Here is a 25561-nt window from a genome sequence, read left to right as displayed (position 1 = left end):
TTTACAAACAACAATAGTTTAGTTATATATTATAGACTTATACAAAGAGACCTTCTAAAAATGTTAAAATGTATTACTGGCACGCGAAACCTTAAATTAGAGAGTGAATAAATTAAGACTCGTCACACCACTTCTGAAAGGTTGCCGACTCCTGATCTAGTCTGACCTCCTGCACACCACAGGCCTTAGAACCTCCCCCCCCGCACACACACACACCTGTAATAGACTCCATTTTCTCTGGCTGAGTTACTGATGTCCTCAAATCATGATTTAAAGACATCAAGATACAGAGAATCCATCATTTACTCTAGTTCAAACCAGCAAGTGACCCAGGCCCCATGCTGAAGAGGAAGGCAACCCCTCTCCAGTCTGACTTAGAGAAAATTCCTTCACAACCCCAAATATGGCAATCAGTTAGACCCTGAGCATGTTAGTGAGACCCACCAAGCAGGCACTAAGAAAGAATTCATTGTGATAACTCAGAGCCCTCCCCATCTGGTGTCCTATCTCCAGCCTTTGGACTGGTTTGCTACTAGCAGTTGTGGATGGACCACACGGCATTATGGGCAATCTCAGCATACCATCCCTTTCATATCAAGCTCAGTCTTGAAACCAGTTAGGGTTTTTTGCCCCCACTGCTCCCCTTGGAAAGCTACTCCAGAACTTCACTCCTCTGATGGTTAGAAACCTTCATTTAATTTCAAGCCTAAACTTGTTGATGGCCAGTTTATATCCATTTTTTCTTGTGCCAACACTGGTCCTTAACTTTAATAACTTCTCTCTATAAAGCCATCAGAGGAATAAACAGCAGGGAGGGAGAAATATCTCCCCTCTGGCTTTGTTTGGTTAGGCCAAACAAGCCAATCTTCTTGTATGATATTCCGGTCCTCCTCCATATTGCCAATATCTCCGAACTTTGTGTCATCCACAAATTTTATTAGTACACTCCCACTTTTTGTGCCTAGGTCATTAATGAGAATGTTAAATAAAATTGGTCCTAAGGCCAATCCCTGAGGAACTCAACTAGTAACCTCCCTCCACCCTGACAGTTCACCTTTCAATATGATACACTGTAGTCTTCCCTTTAACCAGTTCCTTACCCACCTTTAATTCTTGTATTAAGCCTCATCTCCAATTCAATTTATAACTTCCCATATGGAACTATTAAATACCTTACTGAAATCCAGATAGATTTGATCTACTGCATTTCCTTTGTCTAGAAAATCAGTTATCTTCTCAAAGAAAGAAATCAGGTTGGTCTGGCATGATCTACCTTTTATAAAACCATGTTGTATTTTATCCCAATTACTGTTTACCTCTATGGCCTTAGTTGGAGCATAGCAGATGAATAGGCTTTTTGTCCAAATAAGTCCTATCATTTCCAGTCTCTGTCATGAGGGATGGATTGAGGTTGGTATTGGCATCCCTTTTTGTGCATGGCATTGACAACTAAGGAATTTTGGGGTGGGGTGAGAAAACAAAAATTCCATGTCCTTTGCAGGAATATAAATGTTTATCTGCGGGCTTGCAGGTCAGTAAGATGGATGCTGGGGTCTGCCAGAGGGGATTGAGAAGGCCCTTAATGACAGTGAAAACTATTTTAGAGAATGAGGATATGTGCAGGATGTCATGCGGTTTATGTTGTTGTTCATCTTTCACTTCCTCCAAAGGGATCTGGAGGGAATCTGCAATCCTGTGAAACAAGTCCTGGAAGTGTTTGAAGTAGCAGGTGGAGGTATGGTATCCATATTAGGGGAAGAGGAGGAGAAGTGGAGTGGTGGTGGAACTTCCTCCCACTGTTCTTCCTCATCATCTACTCATACATCTTCCTCTGGTGGTTGAGAGACCAATGGAAATGGTGAGCCTGAGGGCCTCCAGATTTATTGTATGGGAGGCTTCCCAAATTGTGCTCTGTACTTGTCCCAAGGATCCCAGTATGGCCCATGTGGAGGGAATGGCACGTGGGGTTGCAGCCAGGGGGTGTCATAACAGGACCCTGGTCTGGTTGGAGTTTGAGGATAGTGAGAATGTGTAGAGAACATCATTTGTGCCTGTCCTGAGCATGAGGGAAGGATGGAGTACTCTTCCTCCTCTGCCTTGCTAGGGAAAGGGATGCCATCCTTGGAGGAGAAAGAGAAGGCTGGTGTGATTCCAGAGAGGAGAATGGAAGCGAAGGGAGGTCATATCTGGGTAGTGGTGACTCAGGCATATCAAATACAGAGATCTTTAGTGTATCTGAACTCTTTGGGAGGATGGAGGATCATTATCAGCACTAGCTCATATATCAGTGCCAAGGGAAAGGAATAGTCTCTTGAGTGCCAGTAGATGAAGTTGAAGACTTGCTTGGTGTGGAGGATTTAGTCAGTGCCGAGGGCTTTGACAGTGCTAAAATGAATGTCGGTGGTGGTTTTGTCAGTGCCGTAGTGCCCGAAGTTGGTCTGATCTGGACAGTGGGCATTAGTCAAGAAGGTCTCGTGTCTTGGTTTCCAGTATTGAGAGATGGAGCCAATGGCTGTAGGTCTGCCCGGTTATGGTCTTTAGATGTTTGCTTAGCTCTGGTACCAGATGTACTAGGATGGTCCCTGGAGCTATATCCCATCTCTGAGAACGTTGAGGCAACTGACCTTGCAGGGGATGGTGTCCTGGCTGGCGAAAGTTTTTCTTTTAGAGGGACGTGGCAAATGAGGGTTCATGGACAACCTAGTAGAGCGTGAGAGCTGCTCGGGGAAAGTATTCAGCCAGGGTCCAATGCTGGATGCAGTGATTTCTCCATCAGAAGTCTTACTTAAATATCCCGGTCTTATCTGGCCCTGGCAGTCAGATTGTGACAATGGAGTACACTTTTGCAGGACATGTCCCTCTCCCAAGCAGCGAATGCACTGCGTGTGGCTGTCAGTTACCGGGAAGGCATCCTGGCAGGAAACATCTCTCTTAAACCCTTAAGATCCAAGCATAAAAGGTGAGGGGAAAAGCTTCCTGCTCAGGAAGAGCGGAAAATGGGAAAATGGAAACCTTTTCTACAAACTAACGGGGAACAAGGAGACGAAAAGGTAATTTTTTTAAGGGCGATGACAAAAAGAATGAAGTAACTATTAACTACACTATAACAGGTAAGGCACTATCTAACTAGTCAAAAAAGGAGGAGCAGGTTTTGCTGCAGATTCCATCCTAGATCAAAGGTGGTAAAGAAGGACGGGGGTGCTATATATATATGTCCTGCTCATGGCACGAGATGGAGAAAGTGTGCATGTGCGGTCCGACAGGCGCTGCTGCTGAAGATCTCCAATCCCAGGCACAGGAGGCGCTGCCGCATCTACAAGGGAGCACCCACAGGGAGATTAGTTGAAGAAGAACTGTGAGCTGCCTGTAACATCTATTAGTGTGAAAAACTGTTTGATTCAAATTTTGCTTAGTCTGTAGAATCTTGATTGCGATTTTTTTCCTTATGTAACCAAGTTTGAACTCTATGCCTGCCACTTATAATTACTTAAAATCTGTCTTTCCATAGTTAATAAATCTGTTTTATATTTTACCTAAAACAGTGTGGTTTTGGTTGAAGTGCTTGGGGAATCTCAGCTCAGCTTAACAAGGGCTGTTGCACGTCCACTACCGTTTGCTGGAGTGGCAAACTAATTAATAAGCTTGTACTGTCCAAGGGAGGCTTGAGCAGTGTAAGACAGTGTAGTTCTGGGGTGCAGGGCTGGGTTCATTGAATGGTGCCTCTCTCTGTATGATTCGTGAGTGTCTTGGACAACCTTCATGCAATGTAGCTGGTATGGGTCTTCACATGTTTATGGCAGAGTGATCACAGCACCTTGAGGGGTCTGCTGTTTGTCACTGGCATAGCTTTGTGAGAGACAGACAGGCTGGACTGTTAAGGAGGCACAGTGGGCCCACAATTTCTGGTTTACCCCAGGGGGTCCCATCACAACCCAAATGGCTGACAAAACTGCTTTCAGCTCCTGGAAACTTTCTCCAGCTAGCTTGTGGTGTTCCCAAGAAATGCCAAGTCAAAACCGAGGGGCTAATATGCTGCAAAGGAGTCTGGAAATACTCTTTGGGCCAGTTCCATCTATTAATGTGTATAGCGAGTGCAGGGTAGCTTTTGCATGAGTTTTTGATTAACAATGTAGAACATGAACCTGAGACCTTAAATTAGTATTACAATACCACCTAAACTAGCATAATTTGAAGCATTTTTATAGATTGCATGCAATTTTAAAGGCTGTAGGGCCTTTATATTTTTAGCTATAGGCAAGACTGATCCCAAGTCTTCTGAGCTCTACAGCCAAATTATTATATTTCACTGAAACAGAAATAAAACCTCTGACCAGCAAATATATACAAAACAGAGATGATGACATTTCTAAATGAGGATGCTAGATTCTTTTTTATATCTGTTTTACTGTCATCAGGATATGGGCACCATAATTGACATTATCCAACCAATCACACATCACCATGTTCCCATTCAAGTTAGTGTTGTGTAAGAAAATAAAGAGAAGATTAGTACTCCCTTAGTTGCTAAAGGGACAATACTCATTTAGAAGGCCATTCAGCAGTGCTGTTAAGAAACACAGCAACATCATTTCAATCGACTCTATCGGATAAAACACGTTACACCTCCAGCATCCATCAGAACCCATTCCACTAGATCTGTATCTACCTCTGTAGCCTTCTTACGTAAAGTCCCATTGACTGACATTTGTAAAGCAGCCACTTAGTCCTCCGAACACACATTTGTTAAACACTATGCCCTTACTCATGGCCCTCTCTCTGACACATGATTAGGCAGAGCAGTATTATCTACTGCATTCCTACCAGATCCGAAGTCCCTATCTCCTTGCGATATACTGCTTTTAAGTCACCTGGAGTGGAACACCCACAGGGACATCTCTCTTGAAGAAGAGGAGGTTACTCACCTTGTGCAGTAACTGACGTTCTTCGAGATGAGCATCCCTGTGGGTGCTCCACTACCCACTCTACCTCCCTTCTACTTCAGAGTTGAGGTAGCCTCCGTTGTAGAGAAGGAACTGAGGGAACCAGCCGCGCATACTCACTAAGAGATATACTCAGAGCAGGGGGCAGGCTCCGTGCATGTGTGGTCAATAGGAGTACTGCTGCAGAAATCTCCGATCAAAGGTGCAGGGGCGCACCGAGTGGAGCACCCACAGGGACATCTCTCTCGAAGAACTTCTGCTCTCTTTCTTCCTGCTTTTGCGCCCACACACACAGCCTGCTGGCTGTTTCCTTTTATTCAGTTTCTGGCCTTCTGATTGGTTGCTGTCTCAAGTTCAGTAATTAGCACCCTTGCGTGGGTGGCAACAATTCAACCAATCAGCTCTGCCTATCATTTGATCTGATCCTCCTCCTAACCTCTCCCTTCAGGTATTTTGGAGTGAGTTGAGTCATCCCTATTTGAACTTTATTTCACCCGTTTCTTATCTGCTATGGGTCAATTTAGTCTGTGTCCTCCATTTTTGATGTTTTAATACAAAAACAGTGTGGCTGCCATTTTGAATTTTTAGCTATAAACTATCATTATACCTTATTTACCATAAAATGTCAAATCTAAAACAAACTACTATTTTATGCAAAGTTAAGCATTATGCTATTGTCACTACCTTTGTTATGTTAATCGGGAGGGCTGAATTGTTCACGATCTCTCTCATCCTCCCTCTCTCTCTCCTTGTCAGTATCTCTATACCTGTCTCTGACCTGCATGCTGCAATCTTTACACAGGATCAAGGCAGGTAAAAATTTCTTTTATCACACTTACTATTCAGTATATTTGTACAACTATTGACCTCAGACACCTAGGAACATTTAAATGTGTATTGAAGTTGTGATTTTATGCAAGCAACTCAAAATAGCCATATATTATTTTTCTCAGAAATACCACAGTAACATCTAGAACCCTTAATAAGAACCTTTGCTACAGAGCTTAATCCCCAAACTGACTGATAACAAAAATGGACAAGCATAAGCAAGAGTATTTTTAAAAAAAGCCTCTTCAGGTATTCAATAACGGAGCTGACAAAACAAAACAAAAAATCACACTTTGCCTGTATTGGATAAATATGCAAACTAAGAATATGGGTATGTCTACACTGCAATTTCAAACCCATGGTTGGCCCATGTCAGTTGATTTAGGGACCTGAGGCTTGTGTTAAAGGGCTGTTTAATTGTGGTATAGACATTCAGGCTTGAGCTGGAGCCTAAGCTACAGGACCCTGTGAGCGGGGAGCATCTCAGAGCTTGGATCCTGCCAGAGCATCTACACCAGAGTTAAACAATCCCTTAACACAAGCACAGGTGCTTGAGTCAGCTGACATGGGTCAACCATGGGTTTTTAATTGCATTGTAGACACACTCATAGGGGCTTGGATGCCTTCTGAAGATGCCAGTCAAAGGGACCACATATGGTATAGAAATTACCCACATAATAATGATGTTATAGAAAGACCAGTATACAGCAATAATCTTGCTCTCATAGTTTTCATTTACTTTTTTTTTTTTTAATTCATTTTGAGCATTCATTGCCCTATTCTTCATGGAACTCTTGGATTTCCACCAATGCTGATTTCCAAAGTCACAGAGCTCACATTTTAACATTGGAGAATACTTATGGCCTCCTGTATCCATGATTGTTCAATCAACTGAGCTAGCTAGTAGCCCTAGAAATGAAGTCATACAAAAATAAAAAGTTTCAGGAATATGAAATTGTTTTATTTTTAGATTTTTGCAGCGTTTTCATACATGTGACAGATTATGTATAACAGCGACTATATACACCCATTATGTCCTAGGCGGACTTTGCTTTTACTACTCTCCTGTGTCTTTGAAATCTCACTCTCTCCTCCTTCCTTCCCTTTCCCTCCTATGGAGGCAGTTCTCCCCTCTCTGTTTTAAATTCAACCTGTAAAAATCAATAAGATACTTTGATTTAAAAAATTGCATTCTTTTGAGCTACAGGCATTTTGCACACAGCATCATCTTATAGGTATGATTTCAAGGAGAATCAGGAATATTTGTTGTTTTATTAAACACATAACATTTATAAGCAAGTTCTTCTTGCAGATGACATGTTCATATTCTGCTAGTTCCAGGAGCTACATTGGGAACCCATATATAACCAGCTCAGGATTACAATAATTATCTAAGCTTACAATAATAGTTATATTGCTTAGGAATGAAGGTGTGCTTCCAAATCAATTTATTTGATATAACCTATTATCTATTCATTCACCATAAACTTTATCATATTTTATATCTTGCCTTCCTTGCATTCGTTATATACATAAAGAACCCTCAACTGAACCATTATGGTGTATACATGTCTGAAGGTAGCAACTGTATTATCGTATTGCTGTAACCCACATCCTCTTTCACTCCATTCTCTCCTTTCTTCTGACCATCCCAATTTGCTGACTCTCCAATTAATATTTACGTTATGAACTCTTTAAAGCATGGGAATCATGCCTTTCTTTGTTTTTTGTTAAGCATCTATTATGTTTTTGGACACTATAAAATAATAAATACAATGGTCTGTCTTGGCTGCCGAGTGGCATTTTGAAGTACATAAGAATGCACCTGTGATGTCAATATGCAGTAAATCAGATTTTTTTTAAAAAATATAAAATATTACATAATTTTAGTTAAACAAATCTGTGTGGGAGATTATAATTGCATTTTGGAAAACTCATGCAATTCTCATTTGCATTAGTGAAGCCTCATTTAGAAGGATGAAGAAATGGAACAGACCTACAAATAATGAAGGGCCTGATGTTCACAACACCTCCAGCTCCTTAGGACTTCAACTGGAGTTGCAGATATTCAATAAGTCTGAAAACTGGGACCAGAGATTTTACATATGGCTCAGATAATCCAGTTCTGAGTAAAGATTTATGTTGTTTTACATTCTGCAGGAATACTGGATAAAGTTTCATATACATAGGTACAGCTGTCACCATTAAAAAAGCAATACAGTCAACAGATTTCACACTTGTTTCCTACATTAAGATCTTGGGCTATTTTATATTTATTCCACTTCCTCTCCTCCCCCCACCCCAAAGGAAGTGATCTCTTTCCTCACTTAAACAGCTTCAACAATGTAAGATGGGAGATGGCTTAACATTTCTGAACTTTAAGCATTTCTGAATTGATCCAGTTACTAAACTGGTTCTGCTAGTTTTTAGCATAGTGCAAGATTAAGAACTAAGGACTGCACATGGCTATCTATTGAAACTCACCTTGCTAGCCACTTAGCTCCTACTGTTTCAATTGTCAGTTATCAAACAATTGCCTTTAGTAGTGTTGGCCAATGAAAGCTAGAAAATATTGTGCAAAAGTATTTTTTTTTAAACATGGCATCTCATATTTCATTCAAAATAGAAAGACCCAGCTTTCCATGAGGACCGGCAGATGAGACTTTCTTATAGAGTATTAAAGGTTTAAAATTATGTGAAGATCATCTGACATTTGCTCCAATTAGATTATCTGACGAGTTACAGAGATAACAAGGCTTGTGAGATAGACAGTAGCTTTCTGTAATACTGCCAAGTTGTCTTCAAGGAGGAGGATGTACCTCTCTTCCTTCTCTCTCAAACATTTTTTGTAGCTGTCTTTCCAAAAAAAGTTTTTACATTCAGAGACTACGTTGTTGCACAAGACAATCAGTGATGTACAGTCACAGATATGTAAAATATAGGGAAGGGTCCTGAACCAGAAAATATTTCAAAAGTTTAGCAAAAATTATGAAACTGTGTTTTCTGTAAAGTTGTTGAAAATAGAGCATTTCTCAAAATCTTTACAATAGACATCATAAAAATAGTGTACACAAGGAATTTCAACAATATGGTAATATTTTGGGAAATATACAATTCAAATGATACAGTCTTATGTACAAGTTTAACAGAATTCTATGGTGTTAACATACCAAGTGTTTAGTATTGTTAATGCTGGGGACATGTGGGGAATGGAAAACTAAAGAAACAGATACAGCCAACCTCCTCTTTCTATTGACTCTGGCACAGAAATGCATTCTCTCAATATGGATAAAAGAGACCATTGCCACATGGTCCAGCTGGATGACTCTGACTGGAACACATTACAAAAAACTTCTAGCTAAAGCAAAGTGACTTATGAAAAACATGACTATGACTTTGGAATATTTTCAAGCAGAGGGAGGTTAACCTCCCTCATGCATGTGCCAATTACTAAAAAATGATCCAAGTTTGCCTATTCCATGGATCAAATATTTTTCTTTGTACCTTGATGTTTATTTAGGGGATCTATTAATGAAAAATATTACTTTGTTTGTAAAGCATTAATCATTATTAAATTCATAAATTGCTTTAATCACATCACCCTCTCAAGTGCATTTGATTTTTCTGTCAAATGAGGAAACAATCAGTATAATAAACAAACTCAGACAAAAAAGCAATATGCCAATTTATTTATTATTCCCTCTATACTACTGGAGTACATTTGATTGAACAAGTTTCCAAAATCATGCAAATTTCACGTACAGTACAAAGTATTTGCTACAATGACAGATACATTATTTAGCTGACAAACACAAACGATTAAATAGTCTCTCTCTAACATAAGAAAACTGATACACTATATTATCACTGAACTGATTTTTTAATGTTACTTTTAAAATGGCAAACATTAATTACTTTTTCCTTTCTATAACCAGGTGAAAAACAATATATTAGTGGAAGGGCATACAGAACAATCTTCATAAATTCAGACAATACTTGCAAACACTGTCCTATATAACAGGAGTTACAACTATTTAGTGCAATGATTGTGAAATTACATACCAACAATAAACAGAGCACTCACTAAATCAATGAGAGAACATTACATACTAAATATCTGTTAATTCTAACACTATATCCAGACAAAGCAGCTAAGAATCCTGTGGCACCTTATAGACTAACAGACGTTTTGGAGCATGAGCTTTCGTGAGTGAATACCCACTTCGTCAGATGCATGTACATCCAGACAATGTCCTCTACAAATCAGCACAATGCACAAATAAAATTGCCAGAAACAAAAGTAATTACAGAACAGGTGATAAAGATGTACAGTTAGCCAATCATGTATCTTAATACTTAACCAACATATTCTATTTCATGTGTCGCACATACTTTTGGAGATCAATTAATTAATGAAAAGTACGAAATTTCATGTTACCAAGGGCCTGACGGATTTTAATATTGTGTCTTCTGGCTTCTGTAAATTCAGATGGCAACACATGGTACAATGTTTTTCTAAAAGTAATCTGTTTAATTGGAATTTTTAGAAGGGATAACAAAACATGAGTTTGTGCATTGCAGCAAACATTTAATGTCTATGTTTTACTTTTATATGAAATACTCCTGACCTACTTAATCCTAAAACATCTTTTCCCCCAAAATTCTCTGGCACGAAATTTGATTCCCATGCAGAAAGACACGAACTGCTTTCATTTGTGGAAAAGAGCATTATATTTACTAACAATTAGTGGGAGGGGTAATGAAATATTTTATAGAGTAGGTTATTTTTTCTTTTAAAAAAATGCCTGGAAAAAAATCCAGGTTTGTTAGTGGAGGCTACTGAAAGAGATAAAAAGTGTCTAGCATGATCATGAACTGACAAACTAGGGATTTTAAGAAAATTCTGACATACAAACATGCTCTGTTTTAATTTTGTTTGTTCCTTTCACAGAATACTCTCTCTCTCTTCTCCAAAACCTGCAGCGTCTGAGGCTGTAACACCATGGAGCTCTGAAGAATCTTTTGAAAGCCTGGTATAATTTGAACACTGGCTTCGTTTGAGAGCCACGCTTTTTAGGTTCTCATTCTGAACTGCAGTTGAGCTGGAGCTGGAGCCAGGGCGCAGGATGATTGGAGAAGAATCTCTGATATCTTCAATTTCTTCAAAATTTTGATTAGCTCGATTGGCTGGAGCACTGTTATTATTTAGGGTGACTGTACTAGGTGTTCTGTTTAGATTATAGACTTTCTGGCAAGCAAGCCAGTTCTCTTCAGGACTGCTTGCTATTAAGCTGCTCTCTGAAGGGCTCTTCTTGTCTTCTGAGCAAATTGACATGCGTACCACAGCTGGATCTTGAAGGCCACTGAGACTGTGTGGAATTCCTCTCTTTCCACTGTGGCTGTCATCTTCAAGCTCAATGAGATTTGCTTTTTCAAGTTGTGAATCATCCGCTCCATCATTGTGGAGAGAGTGGTTTGGAGAACTTTCACTGGACCTCACACCAGAATCAGAGGAATCCTTTTTGTCTAAAAGGGCGTCTGTCAAGTACTCCTTTGCTTTGATGAAGGTTCTAATAGGCTCAGATCCATGTTCTGGGGATTTTGGTTGCTTGTCCACTTTCCCATCCATTTTCTTATCTTTTCCTTCCTTGAGAAGTGGAGTGTTATCAGATTCTTCTGTTCCAGATTCATCTTCATCACTTGGCAGTTTCTGATAGCGCAAAGTAACTCCTTTTAGTTTTAAATCTGCTGCCTGGAAAATGCTTGTTCTTTCTGAAGATTTCTTTCCTGGAAGAAGCTTGGAACCAGACTGATCAGATTTTTCATCTTCTTCAGTGATAGGGTCCAAAGGAGATGCATCATTAATGGAAACACCTGAAGTACTGTAATCTACAACATCACCCCTCTTCATCAGAAAGGACTTTCGTCCATCATCTTGTTTCTGTTCACCATCCTTTCCTTTTTCTTGTTCGATACTGGAATGGAGGGAGCCCCCTGATGTGCTCTGCCCCATATAGAAAGCTGATGTGCTATGTGGGGAAGATCTGCCACTTACAGTGGTAGAACTTGCACCTCCTTCTAGCTGTGACATTTGAGCAATATATTCTCTATATGCATCTCTGTATTCTGCCTGCACCTTATCAGTAAGCTTTGAGATTTCTACACTAGAATCTTGAGAATTGAGACTTGAAAGACTTGGAGTTCTGCGAGTTTGTGACTGGAAAAAAAGAAAAAAACAATAGAACAAAACTATTTATTATTATCCTTGTTATTTTAATATAACCAGAAGCAATAGCATATATGAATGAATGAAAAACTTTTGTCTGTAATACATTATGGCAGTTAAATTCTTAAATAACCATTTAAAAGATCTGGATAAATGCTTAATAGTCATATTTGTATTCACATTCATTCATCAACTCCAGAAAACACTGTCACTTCTGTTCCGTTGCAAAAAGAAATTACATACAAATCTGTATTTAATCAAAATATTTTAAGTTTATCCTTTTTGAAGAGACTTTATAATTATTAAATTCATTTGGTGTATTGAGTTTAGGCTTTTCTCTCATACACACACATCTATTTATATATGTATATATAATTTTTTAATTTAAATTTCAAGAACAATTCATTGCCAACAAATATTTCTGAGGGAGAATTTTGAACATAATTAAAAGCATTAGCGCTGAATATATACTACTGAAACTTTCGTTGTATTTAGCTGGTTTCAGAAAAATCAGACTCTCAGATTACGAATATGAACTCTGTTCCTCACCTCTTCTCTCTTCGCTCCTTCTCTTTCACTTATCCTTACTCTTCCGCCTTGCTCTTGGTCCTACATGCATTCTTTTTTCCTGATTCTTTCCTTTTTTCCTCAAAAACTGTTCTTTAGCAAGCAATTATGTGCAAGAAGCCATAGGAAGGATCCTACCTGTGGGCTGTAGTTTTGTTATCCCCTCTGTACTACTACTAAGGTCTTGTGATTTATTAAATATTACTAACAGCTCTCCACAAGATTCTTTTCTATGTACTAGGATTTTGTGAAGTTGCCAAACATGATTAATGCTGAATAAAACAATGTCTAAAAATAAGCATCTTATATATTCAATGAAAGACAACAAGTTGCTAGAGCAATTCAGTGCCCATAATGAAACACTGCAGTCTCAAAGATGGATATGGTCAGTTATGTATGCATATTCCCTATTAAATAGAGCTAAATTAATTCACAAAGGAGTATTTAATTTGGCAATCCATTTCCAAAAGGTGCCTTTTCCCCTTTAGATGAGCCAGTTTTTGTTTATTTATTGATGCAAACTTGCTATATATTCTCTGAATGGTGGATTCCAATGCTTCCCAAAAGTAGACAGTCAAAACTGACTAACTTCTTACTTTTCTGAATTAATGTTTCTCTCTCTATTGTGGTCCTAAAGTTTTGATTTTTTTTTTAATGTTTGTCTTTCAAAATCGTTGTTTCCATTATTCCTGGGCTCTTGACATATAATGAAGAACTACAAATAAAAGACAGTGAGCCACACCATACTGGTATTGAAAAGGACATATTGAGACTGGATTTTACCCGAAGTGTTCATAAGAAACACTCATTTATGTTCTAAATCATTTTGTGTACATTTCAGTTATAACTATGATGATTAAAAAGATTGGCCAAGAGTTGTAATTAGTGATTTTGGGTGCCTCAGTTTCTGGGTGCTCAACCTGAAATACCTCATTTTTCAAGAAGTGCTGAGGACTGACCCTCTGAAAATCAGGCCTCAATTTTTTGGGTGCCCAGAATTTGTGGCACTGAAAATCACAAGCTACTTTTTTAAAATCTTCACCATTGCCTTAAAAACATTTATTCATTTATTAATTGTATAAACTCTGTAAAGGCCCCGTATACCTAAAAATGCTCAAACTTAGTGTGATTTTGGAAATTATAAGTAAAAAATTATATGCACAAAACTTGTGGGAGAATGAGAGGAGGGTCCCAAATCCAGAGTTTAATGCTGGATCACTTGTCAACACAGGACCCAGGCTCTGACATCCAACAGTACTGTGCATGTTAGAATTAATAAAATAAAATTAAAAAGTCAAATCTATTTCTCAACCTTTGAGTGGTGCATGCTGGTAGCAAGTTATTAAAATAGTTACCATTTGTGAGGATTGAACAGTATGATTAACAGAATTTATCTAATGAAATATCTAGTATTTACCATGCTTATGCAAGGTGAACTAAGTACTTTAAGTCATACTCTCCCCCTGGAGGGGAATTACGAGGGAGGAGAAACAGTTATGGGGGAGTGAGAGAAAATTAGGATGAGGCAGTGGAAATCGTTTATTTGGAGTTGTTCCCTACTCTCTCTCCAAAGTATGGTCTTGGGGCAAGACAGGGAGTTGAGAGGGTATCTGGATAGACAGAGTGGACTTGCAGTCTGCCCTGTCATCTAACAGAGAATAATTTCCCACATATTAGGTAAAGAAAATACATCTCTTTAGTAAATACCTGCCAGCTCAAATTACTGTGATTTGGAGGAGCTTCATCGAAACCAATTGTGTTCAGTTCTTCAAAGCTGAAGTTGAGAGCGTAGGGAACCTGAGCAGAAATTCCTGTAAGCTCAGTGTGAGGTAATTCACTATTATGCACAGGACGATGAGCAAGCTCATTGTGAGGAATCACATTGGTAACATGTTCACTCACTGCACGAGAATCTTCATGAACAACCTGATTTTCTGTATTTCTCATTTCGAGTACCTTAATAAAAAAAAACAACAAAAAAAACAGTACAAATGTCATTACATAGCAAAGCAAGATAAAATGGGTTGAGCAAGTAATCTCTTTCTTAAATTGTAACAATTATATTCCAAACAAAAGGAAACAGGAAAATGTAACTTGCTTTTTTTAAATTGTAAAATTGCATGCATGTTTCTGAATGATTCATCAAAAAAGACTACTTGGGAGAGATCTCTTTATGGAACTGTCCTCATTGTCTGCAATGAAAATCATTCTTAATATATAGTTACTGTACATAGCCTTTTTAAAGCATTAACATGCCAAAGACTCTCAATTTTCAAGTATGCAAGTCCTGTAAAACAAAATACTAATTACATGTTTAAGAGTGAAAAAACAAATACCACATTTAATAGCTTTAATAAACGTCAGTATCACAATAAAACGCTGTCTAGTAACCATCAATATTTACAAGTCTGTGAATTTGCAGCACAAACATATTCTGCAGTATAGGAGTAGAGAATCAACAGTACTCAAACATCTTTGTGGAGAATTTAACAGTCTGATGCCTGTCCCCAGCTCCCATTAACTATGTTGTCATTTACCCTCAAGCTGAGGGAAGAACAGATCTTTTAGTATAATATGGCTTAACAGTATCAGAGATACAGCTGCCCCTCATTGTATGGATTGTGTAAGTCCGATACTACCAATACTTTAATAGTTTGAGTTTTAAGATGCAGCCAACGTAATGATACATGCTTGCACATTTACCATGAGAAATGACTTATAGTACCAAGGAAAAAGCAAAATAAATGAGGAGTTCTAGATCAAATTTAAAACAACATCAGCTATCTCGATAAAGTAAACTTATGAAAAGCTCAAAATGTTATCTTACTGTGCTTCTGAACAGGTGCCAGTCACCAAAATTCATGTTCATCTCTCGCTTCAGTTCATCGATGTTACACTGAGCCAAGACACGACCATTTATGTTTGCCTAAATAAAATAAGTAAAACTGTGTAAAAAGTACTTGGTGCCTTAAAAAAACCCTCCTGTAAATATTTCCTAATAAAATTCATTTTATCCAGAAATCATCTTGGACTCATACAAGGATTTTATATTTCTAATTTATCATTTACTTGAAGCAATACTTCTTTTTAGTAATCTTGCCTTTGCTTTTCAAACCTTACGGTTCTTTTAAACAATAGAGGTTACCTTGGAAGCCTTGAAGTATATGCCATGGACTACCAAATGGCAATTTCAAGGTTAAATACCAATTCCTTGGCTGGGTAAAGGAGAACTGTGGTGATGACAAACTCTCTGCCCAAAGATGAAGAGTCATGTGTTACTTTAAAGAACAACTGATTGATCGGAACAAATTTATTAGAACTCTAGTCACACCTGAACAGTTGTGGAGACATGAGAACAACCTACAGAGATAAGAGGTAACAGAAAGGTCAAAAGCATGGGTCAGGAAAGATTCTACCCAAACCCTAACTGCCTCCAGCAGTCCAGGACTTCTAATCAGACTAGGATTTTCACGCTTCAAGAGGCACTTGTGTGTGGATGGATTGTACTACACTACGTAGCACCAGAGAGAAGTTGTATGGAATAAGGGATAATCTGGTACTGGTAAGTATGACAGAATACACTCCTGTATTCATACCCTACATATTATTATAATAATCTTTGTACAACGTATGATGTGTGAAGTATTTGAAAACTCGTAATTTGCTGGTCAGTATTGCCATGATAAAATATGTGTGGCAACACTTTAGGTGATGTGATAAGATTCCACTGTACACTGTTGCTCACATATGTTCCAAACTCCACAGCCCTGCCCAAAGTGAGGTTGACAAACAGGTTTGTCCTAAACAAAGGAATGTGTGCTCTGCTTAATTTGCATTTAAGTAGTAAACAGAGTCATCAAGCAGGGAGGGAAACTAAGAAAGCTCAAACAGGAGAGAAAAAAGCAGCAGGGAACATCCTTCCACATTGACTCATTGTCTCATAGTGCCCAGCTAGAAATGTTTTTAAAGAGGAGGACTGAAACTATAAAAAGGAGGAACAAACACACCAAGGCTCTCCCTGCCCATCACATTAACTGTACCTGAAGCAACAAAGGCAGTCTTTGTTGGGCTCCCGGAGAAGGGGTCCTGACCTACACGGTTTGCTCAGTAAGACTGCTGAAAGCATGCAGAGAGAAATTTTGCTTGAATCTGATGTAGTTTGTTACGACATTTATTAATACCTAACTTATCTTTAATTTTCTTGTAACCATTTCTGACTTTTATGCCTCGTTACTTGTACTTACTTAAAATCTAGTTCTTTGAAGTTAATAAACTCATTTTATTATCTAATCCAGCATATTTAAATTGAAGTGTCTGGGTAATTCCATTTGGGATGATAAACTGTGTGCATATTATTTTCTTAAAAGAATAACAGACATAATTTGTAGTGTTCTGGAGAGGGCTGGGCAGTACAGGACATACATTTCTGGAGGGAAATGTGCGAAAGGGTGTGTGTTGGAGTCATCTTGCAGTATAACCACAACTGGTGAGAGCCACAGTGTAATCCATGTGTGGCTGGCAGGTTGCAACTACACACAGACACCAAGGGTGTGGTTTGCATTCTGGCAGGCTGTTTTTTAGTGGTCCAGGTGGGTGCTACTTTAGCAAGCAATTGTAAAGCACCAAACGTTGCACAGCAGGGATAACACAGCTGATCATTAATCTAGATTGTACTCTGGTAAAGAACAGCAAGGAAAGGGCAATATAGAGAGGATAGGAAGAATAAAGAGAAGGGACAAAAAAATTAAGTTTATAAAGCATCCATCTAAGTATCAGTGACAACACAAAGTGAGAGATACAAGTGGAACGTGTTGCAGGATATGAAGCTAATTTAGGCAGGACAGATTAAATAGATAAGGACTGTTGGATAAGATACCTTATTTACCAACATATGAAAAAGGACATTTTACTCTTTAAAAAAAAAAAGTTACAGATATTCAGGGATATATGGGAATTTATACGAAATATTTCCTGTTAATTTGAGATCTCTATTTCAGGACAAGGATTTGGGACTGAGGGTTTTTACAATTGTGCTTCACAATTGTGACAAGCAGCAGAGTCAGTTCATGAGCCACAATTATTTGCAGAATGAATTGGCTTCCCTCTTTTATTTTCTCCTAAACTGATCTACTCAATAGTGGAAACCTCTTTTCTTATAATCCAATCCCCAAAGAACTGGGTCCCAAAAAGAGAAGGGAGTGGGGCAGAAAAATCTCCAGTTTGTCACCAATCCTCATAAATTAGAACAAAAAATATAAACAAACACATAGTATGTTATTTTTGCATCTTTGGAGAGTGATTTGGAATCTTTGGTATTTAATCCAGACAGAATGAGTACTATGACAGTACATCCCAGGTGAGAGTTGAATAAATATGATTAAGGAGTAGCACAAAGAGCTTTTCATCTAAAGGCAGTGTCTGAAGCTTACATGCCAGCTGGAATGAGAGAAGAAATCATATAGGGATGACCAGAGAAGGTTCTTGAATAGAAGTATTCCTTATATGATACAGCTAGAGTTGTAGATTAACACTAAGGAACAAATTAGTCCGTATAAGAGGACTGACAGACATCCCTAAAATACCTTGCATCAGAGAAATGCTCTGGGTTACAGGTTATCTTTAGCAATACATTATGAAGTTTTCCCAAGATGTTAGGGAGGAGTGAAGCAGCACTGCAGCGTAGGAGTGCTGCTAATACACTTCAGACTTCCCTTATGAAAGGGGGACGCCCCTCTTATGAAACTGACAAGATTAAAGGGCTGGGGTAGAGGACCGATTCCACTTCTGGGTCACTAATAGACTCAATATGAACTAGGCAATGGCTATAAAATCATTTTTGAGTATGCACAGAGGCTAGTGTGAGATCATTATGAGTATAATTTCCATAAACTACTTCATGGCTCTGAACCTATAAAGCTGTAAGACTACTCAAGGAGAAGCCTGGATATGAACCAAGAACTAATGGCTGGAACCTGAAGCCAGGCAAACTCAGATTAGAAATAAGGCACACATTTGCAAAGGTTATTAATCATTACTACAAACTATGAAGGAAAGTGGTGGATCCTTTATCTCTTGCTGTCTTCAAAACAAGACTGAATGCCTTTCTGGAAGATATGCTCTAGTCAAAGACATGTTATCAAGCTGAATACAGTGGTAACCATGTGAAATTCTCTTGCCTGTGTTATATAGGAGGCCATACTAAATAATCTAATGGTCTCTTCTGGAATCTTAAAATGTATGTGGAAAATCAGGGAAATGTATTTCAGCACATACCCAGGGGTTTTGGTTGATAATTATTAAAAAAATGTCAATACAGATTCTGGGATACTAAAATTTATTATTATTATTATTATTATTATTACTGAACATGTTGTGGATCTGGCTCTGTTTTATGTTTAATCAGTGGCACTAGTAAAAAACATCATGACTACTATTTTACTGTCTGGTTTGTGGGTATGCCTGGAACATCTCTACCAGCACAAAATGCTCTCCTCCCAGTAAGAGTCCCCTCTGTACAGCCCTTACGGACAGGGTGACCATGTGTCTCTGATTTTTGCATCCTTCCGGACTAGCCAGTTGAGCCAAGGGAAGTGAAAGCAAGCCAGCTAACTGCACACACACTACAAGGATGACCTCCCACCAACTCTACTACTAGCTGAAATACTACCCTTCCCTCTAACAAGCACCCATGAAACTTCAAATGAGCACCTATTACATGAGCCCTTGAACCACCATTCCCCTGTATTTACTCTGACATACACATGGGAAAAGATAGTGACCTTTTCCGTAACTGGTGTTATTCGAAATGTGTTGCTCATGTGCATTCCATATTAGGGGGTACGTGCTCATCACATTCACCGATGCCACAAGTTTTTCTCTCAGCAGTATCCATAGGGTACTGGCTCTGGTGCTCGCTGGAGTGGCGCCCACGTGGCATGGTAATAAGGGGCATGGCCAACTCCCCCCATCCTCAGTTCCTTCTTGCCAGAAACTCTGACAGTGGGGAAGGATGGCAGGTTGCAGAATGGACATGAGAAACACATATCAAAGAACACCAGTTACGGAAAAGGTAACTGTCTTTTCTTCTTCGAGTGCTTGCTCATGTCCATTCCATATTGGGTGACTCCCAAGCAGTACCCCTAGAGGTGGGTAGGAATTCACGGATATGTAGGTTACACAGCTCTGCCGAACCCAGTGTTGTCTCTGGCCTGCTGAGTGATGGCATGAGTGGTAAACGTGTGAACAGGGGACCACGCTGTGGCATTACAGGTGTCCTAAATAGGGATGTGTGCCAGGAAAGCCGCCGAAGACGCTTGCACTCTCGTTGAGTGGGCTCTGACAATCTGCAGCGGCGGAACCGTCATAACAGGTCCTTATGCACAATTAATCCTATCTGCTTGGTACATTCTAAGTAGAAAGCCAAGGCCCTCCAGACGTCCAGGGCATGAAGACGCATCTCCTCACTGGTCTCGTGCGATTTGGGACAGAACAGTGGGAGGAAGATGTCATGGTTCATATGGAAGTTGGAGATCAACTTTGGCAAGAAGGCCGGGTGGGGCTGCAGCTGAACCTTATCTTTGTAGAAGACCATGTACGGAGGTTCTGAGGTCAGGGCTTTAATTTCAGAGACCTGTGTTGCCGACGTCACCGCCACCAGGAATGCAACCTTCCATAAAAGGTGGGAAAGAGATCAGGAACCCAGCGTCTCAAAGGGTGGCCCATGAGCCTGATGAGGACCAAATTAAGATCCCACTGTGGGATAGGGGTCTGTACCTGGGGGGAAGAGTCTCTCAAGCCCTATCAAGAATCTGACTACATGTCGAGATGGCCACTAGATGCACTCTAATGGATGAGTGTGCCAGGTCCTGGATCCTCAAATGGAACAGGTAGTCCAGAACAGCCTGTATGGAAGAATGCGAGGGAGAGATGCCATGCTTGGACACCCAGTAGGAAAACCACATCCACTTGGCCAAGTAAGTCAGTCTAGTTGAGGGCTTCCTGCTATCCAAGAGGACCTGTTGGACTCCTTCCGAACAGGTCGGGCAGGGGCCAGGGAGGGGCTGCGGACAAGCTCATAAGTGTACCGAACCAATGTTGGCAAGGCCACGCCAGGGTGATCACAACCATCTGTGCTTTGCCTCTTGATCTTTGCTAGGACCCTGCTGATGAGTGGAATTGGAGGGAATGCGTACATTAAGCTTCCTGACCACAACAGGAGGAAGGCTTCAGAGAGGGAGCACTTGCTCAGAGCTTGCAGAGCGCAAAACCAGTGGCATTTCCTGTTCTGTCTGGCAGCGAACAGGTCCACTTGGGGAGCTCCCCACCTTTGGAAAATTATGCAGGCTATCTCTGGATGGAGCGACCACTCGCGTGAGAGAAGTCCTTGCTGAGCTGGTTCACCAGTGTATACTCAACACTGGGAAGGTGAAAAGCTTCCAAGTGGATTTCGTGGCTGATCCAGAAGTCCCATAGATGGAGTGCTTCTTGACAGAGTCAACGAGCGTGCTCCCCCTTGCCTGTTGATGTAGAATATTGAGACTGTGTTGCCTATCAAGACTCTACCACCTTGCCCGACAGGTGGGGCAAGAAGACTTTTCACGTCAGCCGGGCTGCTTGAAACTCTGACCTTTATGTGCAATTTCTCCTCCTCTGGGGACTACATCCAGTGTCTGGAGGTTGCCGAGATGTGCACCCTCGCTGAGGTCCGAGGCATCCAACACCAACCCAATGGAGTGACAGGGGGGTTATTGAGCAGAACTCCCTCCAGAACTGTTCTGCGGTTGGTCCATCATTGCAGTGAGGTAAGTATTGCCTGGGGAATGACAACAATCTTTTCCAGGAGGTCTCTGGACTGGGAATAGACCATCTCCAGCCATTGTTGCAGGGGCCACATTTGGAGTCTGGCATGGCAGACAATGTATGCGCATGCTGCCATGGGACCCAGGAGGTGCAGACAGACCCTGGCTGTAGTTAGAGGGAATGCGGAGGCTTCTGTGATGAGGTTCGTCAACGCATAGAACTTTTCCAGTGGCAGGAATGCCCTGACGCAGATCGAGTTGAGGACTGCTCCGGGGAACTCTATCCTCTGCAACAGCACTAATTTCTATTTTTTGTCATTTACCAGTAGGCCCAGAGAGTGGCACGTGGCCTGAAGCACCGCAACATCCCTTTGGACTTAAGACCTGGAGCTGCCCTTGACGACCAGTCATCGAGGTGCGGGTAGATCTGGATACCCCGAAATCTGAGGTAAGCTGCTACCACTGACATGCACTTGGTAAAAAACCTCTCGGTGCTGTCACCAGGCCGAATGAGAGGATTGCAAACTGGTAGTGGGGGGGCCCCACCGTAAACTGGAGGAAGCGTCTCTGTCCTTGAAAGATCACTATGTGGAAGTATGCGTCCTTCTAGTCGAAGGCGGCACACCAGTCTCCCGGATCCAGGGAGGGGATAATAGAAGCCAGGGAAACCATGAGGAATTTTATCTTCTTTAGGTACTTGTTGAGGTCTCACAGGTCCAGGATGGGCCATAGACCGCCCTTGGCCTTTGGGATTAAGAAGTACTGAGAATAGAACCTCCTGTTCCTATACTTGAGAGGAACCTCTTCCACTGCAACCAGCTGTAGTAACCCCTTTACCTCCTGTGCAAGGAGAGTCTTGGGATAGGGGTCCCTGAAGAGGGATGGGGAAGGTGGGTGGGAATGGGGGGAGGAGTTAAAAAGGAACCGGAGGGTACAATCCTGTTCCACTGTGCTGAGAACCCATCAGTCCGAGGTTACAGCTGTCCAGCCAGGGAGTAAGTGGGAGAGATGGTTGGAGAATACAGGGAAGGATGGATCCTTCTGGAATAGTCTGGGCGCACCCTCAAAATGACCATTTGGCCCCCTGCTTATTACAGGTCAAGCCTGACTGGGCAGAGGATGGAGGCGGGCAGCTCAGACAACGCTTGTAGCCCTTGGCTTGTTTATAGGGCTACTCCTGCCAAGGCTGACTCCTCTGACCCTGCAGCTGCTGCGGTCTGAACTGCTTACGCGCTAGAACTGGGATGTAAAGACCCTGGGCTTTTAGGGTGATGAGGTAGTCCTTGAAGCCATGAAATTTGCTGTCTGTTTGGTCTGCCAATAGGGCCCTGATGTTGAAGGGTAGGTCCTGTATTGACTGCTGAGTTTCAGTGGACAACCCAGAGAGGAGCAGCCAGAAGACTCGCTGCATCGAGATAGCGGAAGCCATGGTGCGGGCAGTAGCGTCTGCAGTGTCTGATGCCACCTGGAGGGCTGCCCTAGCTGCGGTCCTGCCCTCATCAAAGATCGCTTGGAACTCCTTCTTGGAAGCCTCGGGAAGCGACCCTTCGAACTTGGCCATGGCTTGCCACATATTGAAGTCATATCGGTGAAGGAGGGCTTGGTGGTTGGCCACTCTCAGCTCAAGGTGAGATGAATAAACCTAACATCAGAAAAGATCCAGCCTCTTTGAGTCTTTATTTTTGGGGGTGGCCTCGGGTTGTCCCTGCTTCTCCTTGTGATAACTGCTTTGACCACAAGGAAATTGGGGGCTGGGTGGGAGTATAAGTATTCTTGCCCTTTGGCTGGCATGAAGTACTTATGTTTGGCCCTTTTAGAGATGGGGTCAGGGAAGAGGGGTTCTTCCACAGGGCATTAGTGATCTTAGAAATCCCTTTATGAAAGGGTAGAGCCACCCTGGCAAGTACCAAGGAACAGAGGATGTCAAACAGACACCAAGGGCTCTTCCAGTTGCTCTGCCTGAAGCCTGAGGTTAGAAGTGACCCTCTTCAAAAGTTCCTAGTGTGCCTTGGCATCATCCTGAGGAACTGGATGAGTGGGCCCCGTGACAGCCTCATCTGGTGATGAGGAGGACAATGTTGGTGCCACAGGAACCTCCATGTCCATTTGTGGTCCAGCAGCTTGCTCTCCTGGTCCTCTTTGACCTGTGGGGTCTTACCCCCGAAGTCTTCTGAAGGAGGTGGGATAACAAGGCTGCTGGCCTCTCTGAGTCTCCCAACGCTAATCAGAAGGCCTGAGAAGGCTGGGTGAACCCCAAGGGTTGCACGGTATCCATGGCAACAGCCACTGCTCTTGGGGCCATGGGACAGGTTTTGGTACTGATAATGTCGTTGGCACTGTCAGTACCAGGGTTTGTCCCGCAGACAAGGAACCTCGCTCCGAGCCCCCAGCAGAGCGATCGGTCCCGGGAGACCGGGATCAGGCTGAGCAGTGGCTCTTGCTGAGTAGGGCGACCTTCCTTTTGGGTGACAGCCGAGCGATTGGTGGTCTCTGGTGCCCAATCGGTCCTGGGATTGGTCCTGGGCCCTTGAATATGGTGGGGGTTGGTCCCGGAGTTCTTGCCAGGTGGTGCATGCCTCAGAGGGTCTGCCCCAATCTACTGGCGAGGTATACCTCAAGTCCCTCAATCGGTGCCCCAGGTGAGGAGACTGAAGCGGGCCTGCCTCTCCTACCCTGAGACATGACGGCTGCGGGCAAGCAAATGCTGGCAGGACGTCCCTCTCGATGGGGAACAGTAACACTGAGGCGGGAACAGATGCATAGGTCACAACATGGGTTTTCCCTGAGACCAGAGTTCTGCAGAAGCCAGTGAGGGTGCCACCAGGAGTGTCAGGATCTCCTGAGCTGCTTGAAGAGCTTCGGGCATCGACGGCACCTGAAGCTGGCTGGGGCCTGCACCACTACCTGGAGTCACAGACAAGACATGAGATGGACTGCACCACTCAACTTGAGCTGGGAACCGACTTCCCGAAGGAGATGTTGAGCTGCCTGACATGGGCCTTGGCTCACCCCCTGCCCTCTCCTTTCCCTTGCAGGAGGGTAGGAGATTTCCCTCCCCAGTCTTTTTCGGCTTCTTGACCGGAGCTGTGAAGGGAGACTGGTGCCGGCTTGTGAATGGTGCTGGGGGAAACACTGCACACGGAGGCCACAGTGCTCGGTGCAGAGTTGGACACCTGCTCCGGCACCGAAGTGAGCGACAACTCCATTAGGAATGCTCTTTGATGGATGTTGCATTCCTTCTTCGTCCTAGGTTTGAAGGACTTGCAGATACAGCACTTGTCACTTATGTGCCCTTCGCCTAAGCACCTTAAGCAGCTGGTATGGGGACCGCTGAGGGGCATAGGCCATCTGCAGCGATCACAGGGCTTAAAGCCTGGGGACCAGGGCATACCTTGACCAGGTCCTGTTTGGGACTAATGGAGAGTGTGAGAACTACTACTTAGGGTAACTAAGAAAACTACGTATAACTATTTTACAGGATTTCAAAGTTCACAAGAACAGAGAAGGAATCAATGCTAGCCAAAGCATCAGATGTTCCAGCACTGTCACTGGCAGCAAGAAGGAACTGAGGGAGAGGGGAGGAGGAGGCGCTCCTTATACCGTGCCATGTGGGTGCCACTCCAGAGGGCACCAGAGCTGGTCTGCTACGGATACTGCTGAGGGGAAAACTTTCAGCACCTGTGCATGTGGCGAGAACACACACATAATATGGAACGGACATGAACAAGCACTCAAAGAAGAATCAAAACTTACAGAAAGCTCAGCAACACCACCCTAATACAAAAATGGCTACTGACCCAGCCTCAATGCTGCTCTTCACTTTCCTGGCATCAGTGAGGAGCACTGGATTGTGAAAAAGCAGGGGAGACACAAGGGAGTTATATTAGCATATAGGAGGAAAGACAATAAATGAGAGAGTGAGTAAGTGTGGCAGAGAAAGTGAGGGAGATATGGAAGGGTGAGAGGTAAAGAGGGAGGAAGAAAGGGTGAATTGACTAAATGAAGGTGAGACAGAGAATGAAGTGAGGAAAAACAAAAGGTATAGAAAAAAACAGAAAACAGGAGGGGGGAAGTATATAAAAATTAAATGAGAAGACTAAGTGATAGGGGAATCTTGGGGCATGGGAGATTTCCATAAAATAGTTGCAGGGCCTGCAGATACAGGAGTAGAAAATAGAGTCACAGGGCTGGGACTTCTAGAA

The 25561-nt window shown here is 41.9% G+C and overlaps 1 protein-coding gene across 6 annotated transcripts in view; it reads right to left on the bottom strand.

Moving 5' to 3' along the window:
* Nucleotides 1–9442: 9442 nt before the first annotated feature.
* KIDINS220 (kinase D interacting substrate 220) overlaps nt 9443–25561 on the bottom strand; it is a 158134-nt gene continuing 142015 nt past the window's right edge. For all 6 annotated transcript variants that reach the window (XM_030555467.1, XM_030555466.1, XM_030555468.1 and 3 more), the window contains 3 exons: nt 15389–15487; nt 14269–14517; nt 9443–11985 (listed from right to left, as the gene is read on the bottom strand). In XM_030555467.1, coding sequence (XP_030411327.1) covers nt 10714–11985; nt 14269–14517; nt 15389–15487 — 1620 coding nt within the window. In that variant the 3' untranslated portion in view covers nt 9443–10713. The remainder of the gene's footprint in view (nt 11986–14268; nt 14518–15388; nt 15488–25561) is intronic.

Source organism: Gopherus evgoodei, chromosome 3, assembly GCF_007399415.2.
Source record: "Gopherus evgoodei ecotype Sinaloan lineage chromosome 3, rGopEvg1_v1.p, whole genome shotgun sequence".
Classification (NCBI taxonomy): domain Eukaryota; kingdom Metazoa; phylum Chordata; order Testudines; family Testudinidae; genus Gopherus; species Gopherus evgoodei.
This window is presented reverse-complemented; position numbering and strand designations above follow the sequence as displayed.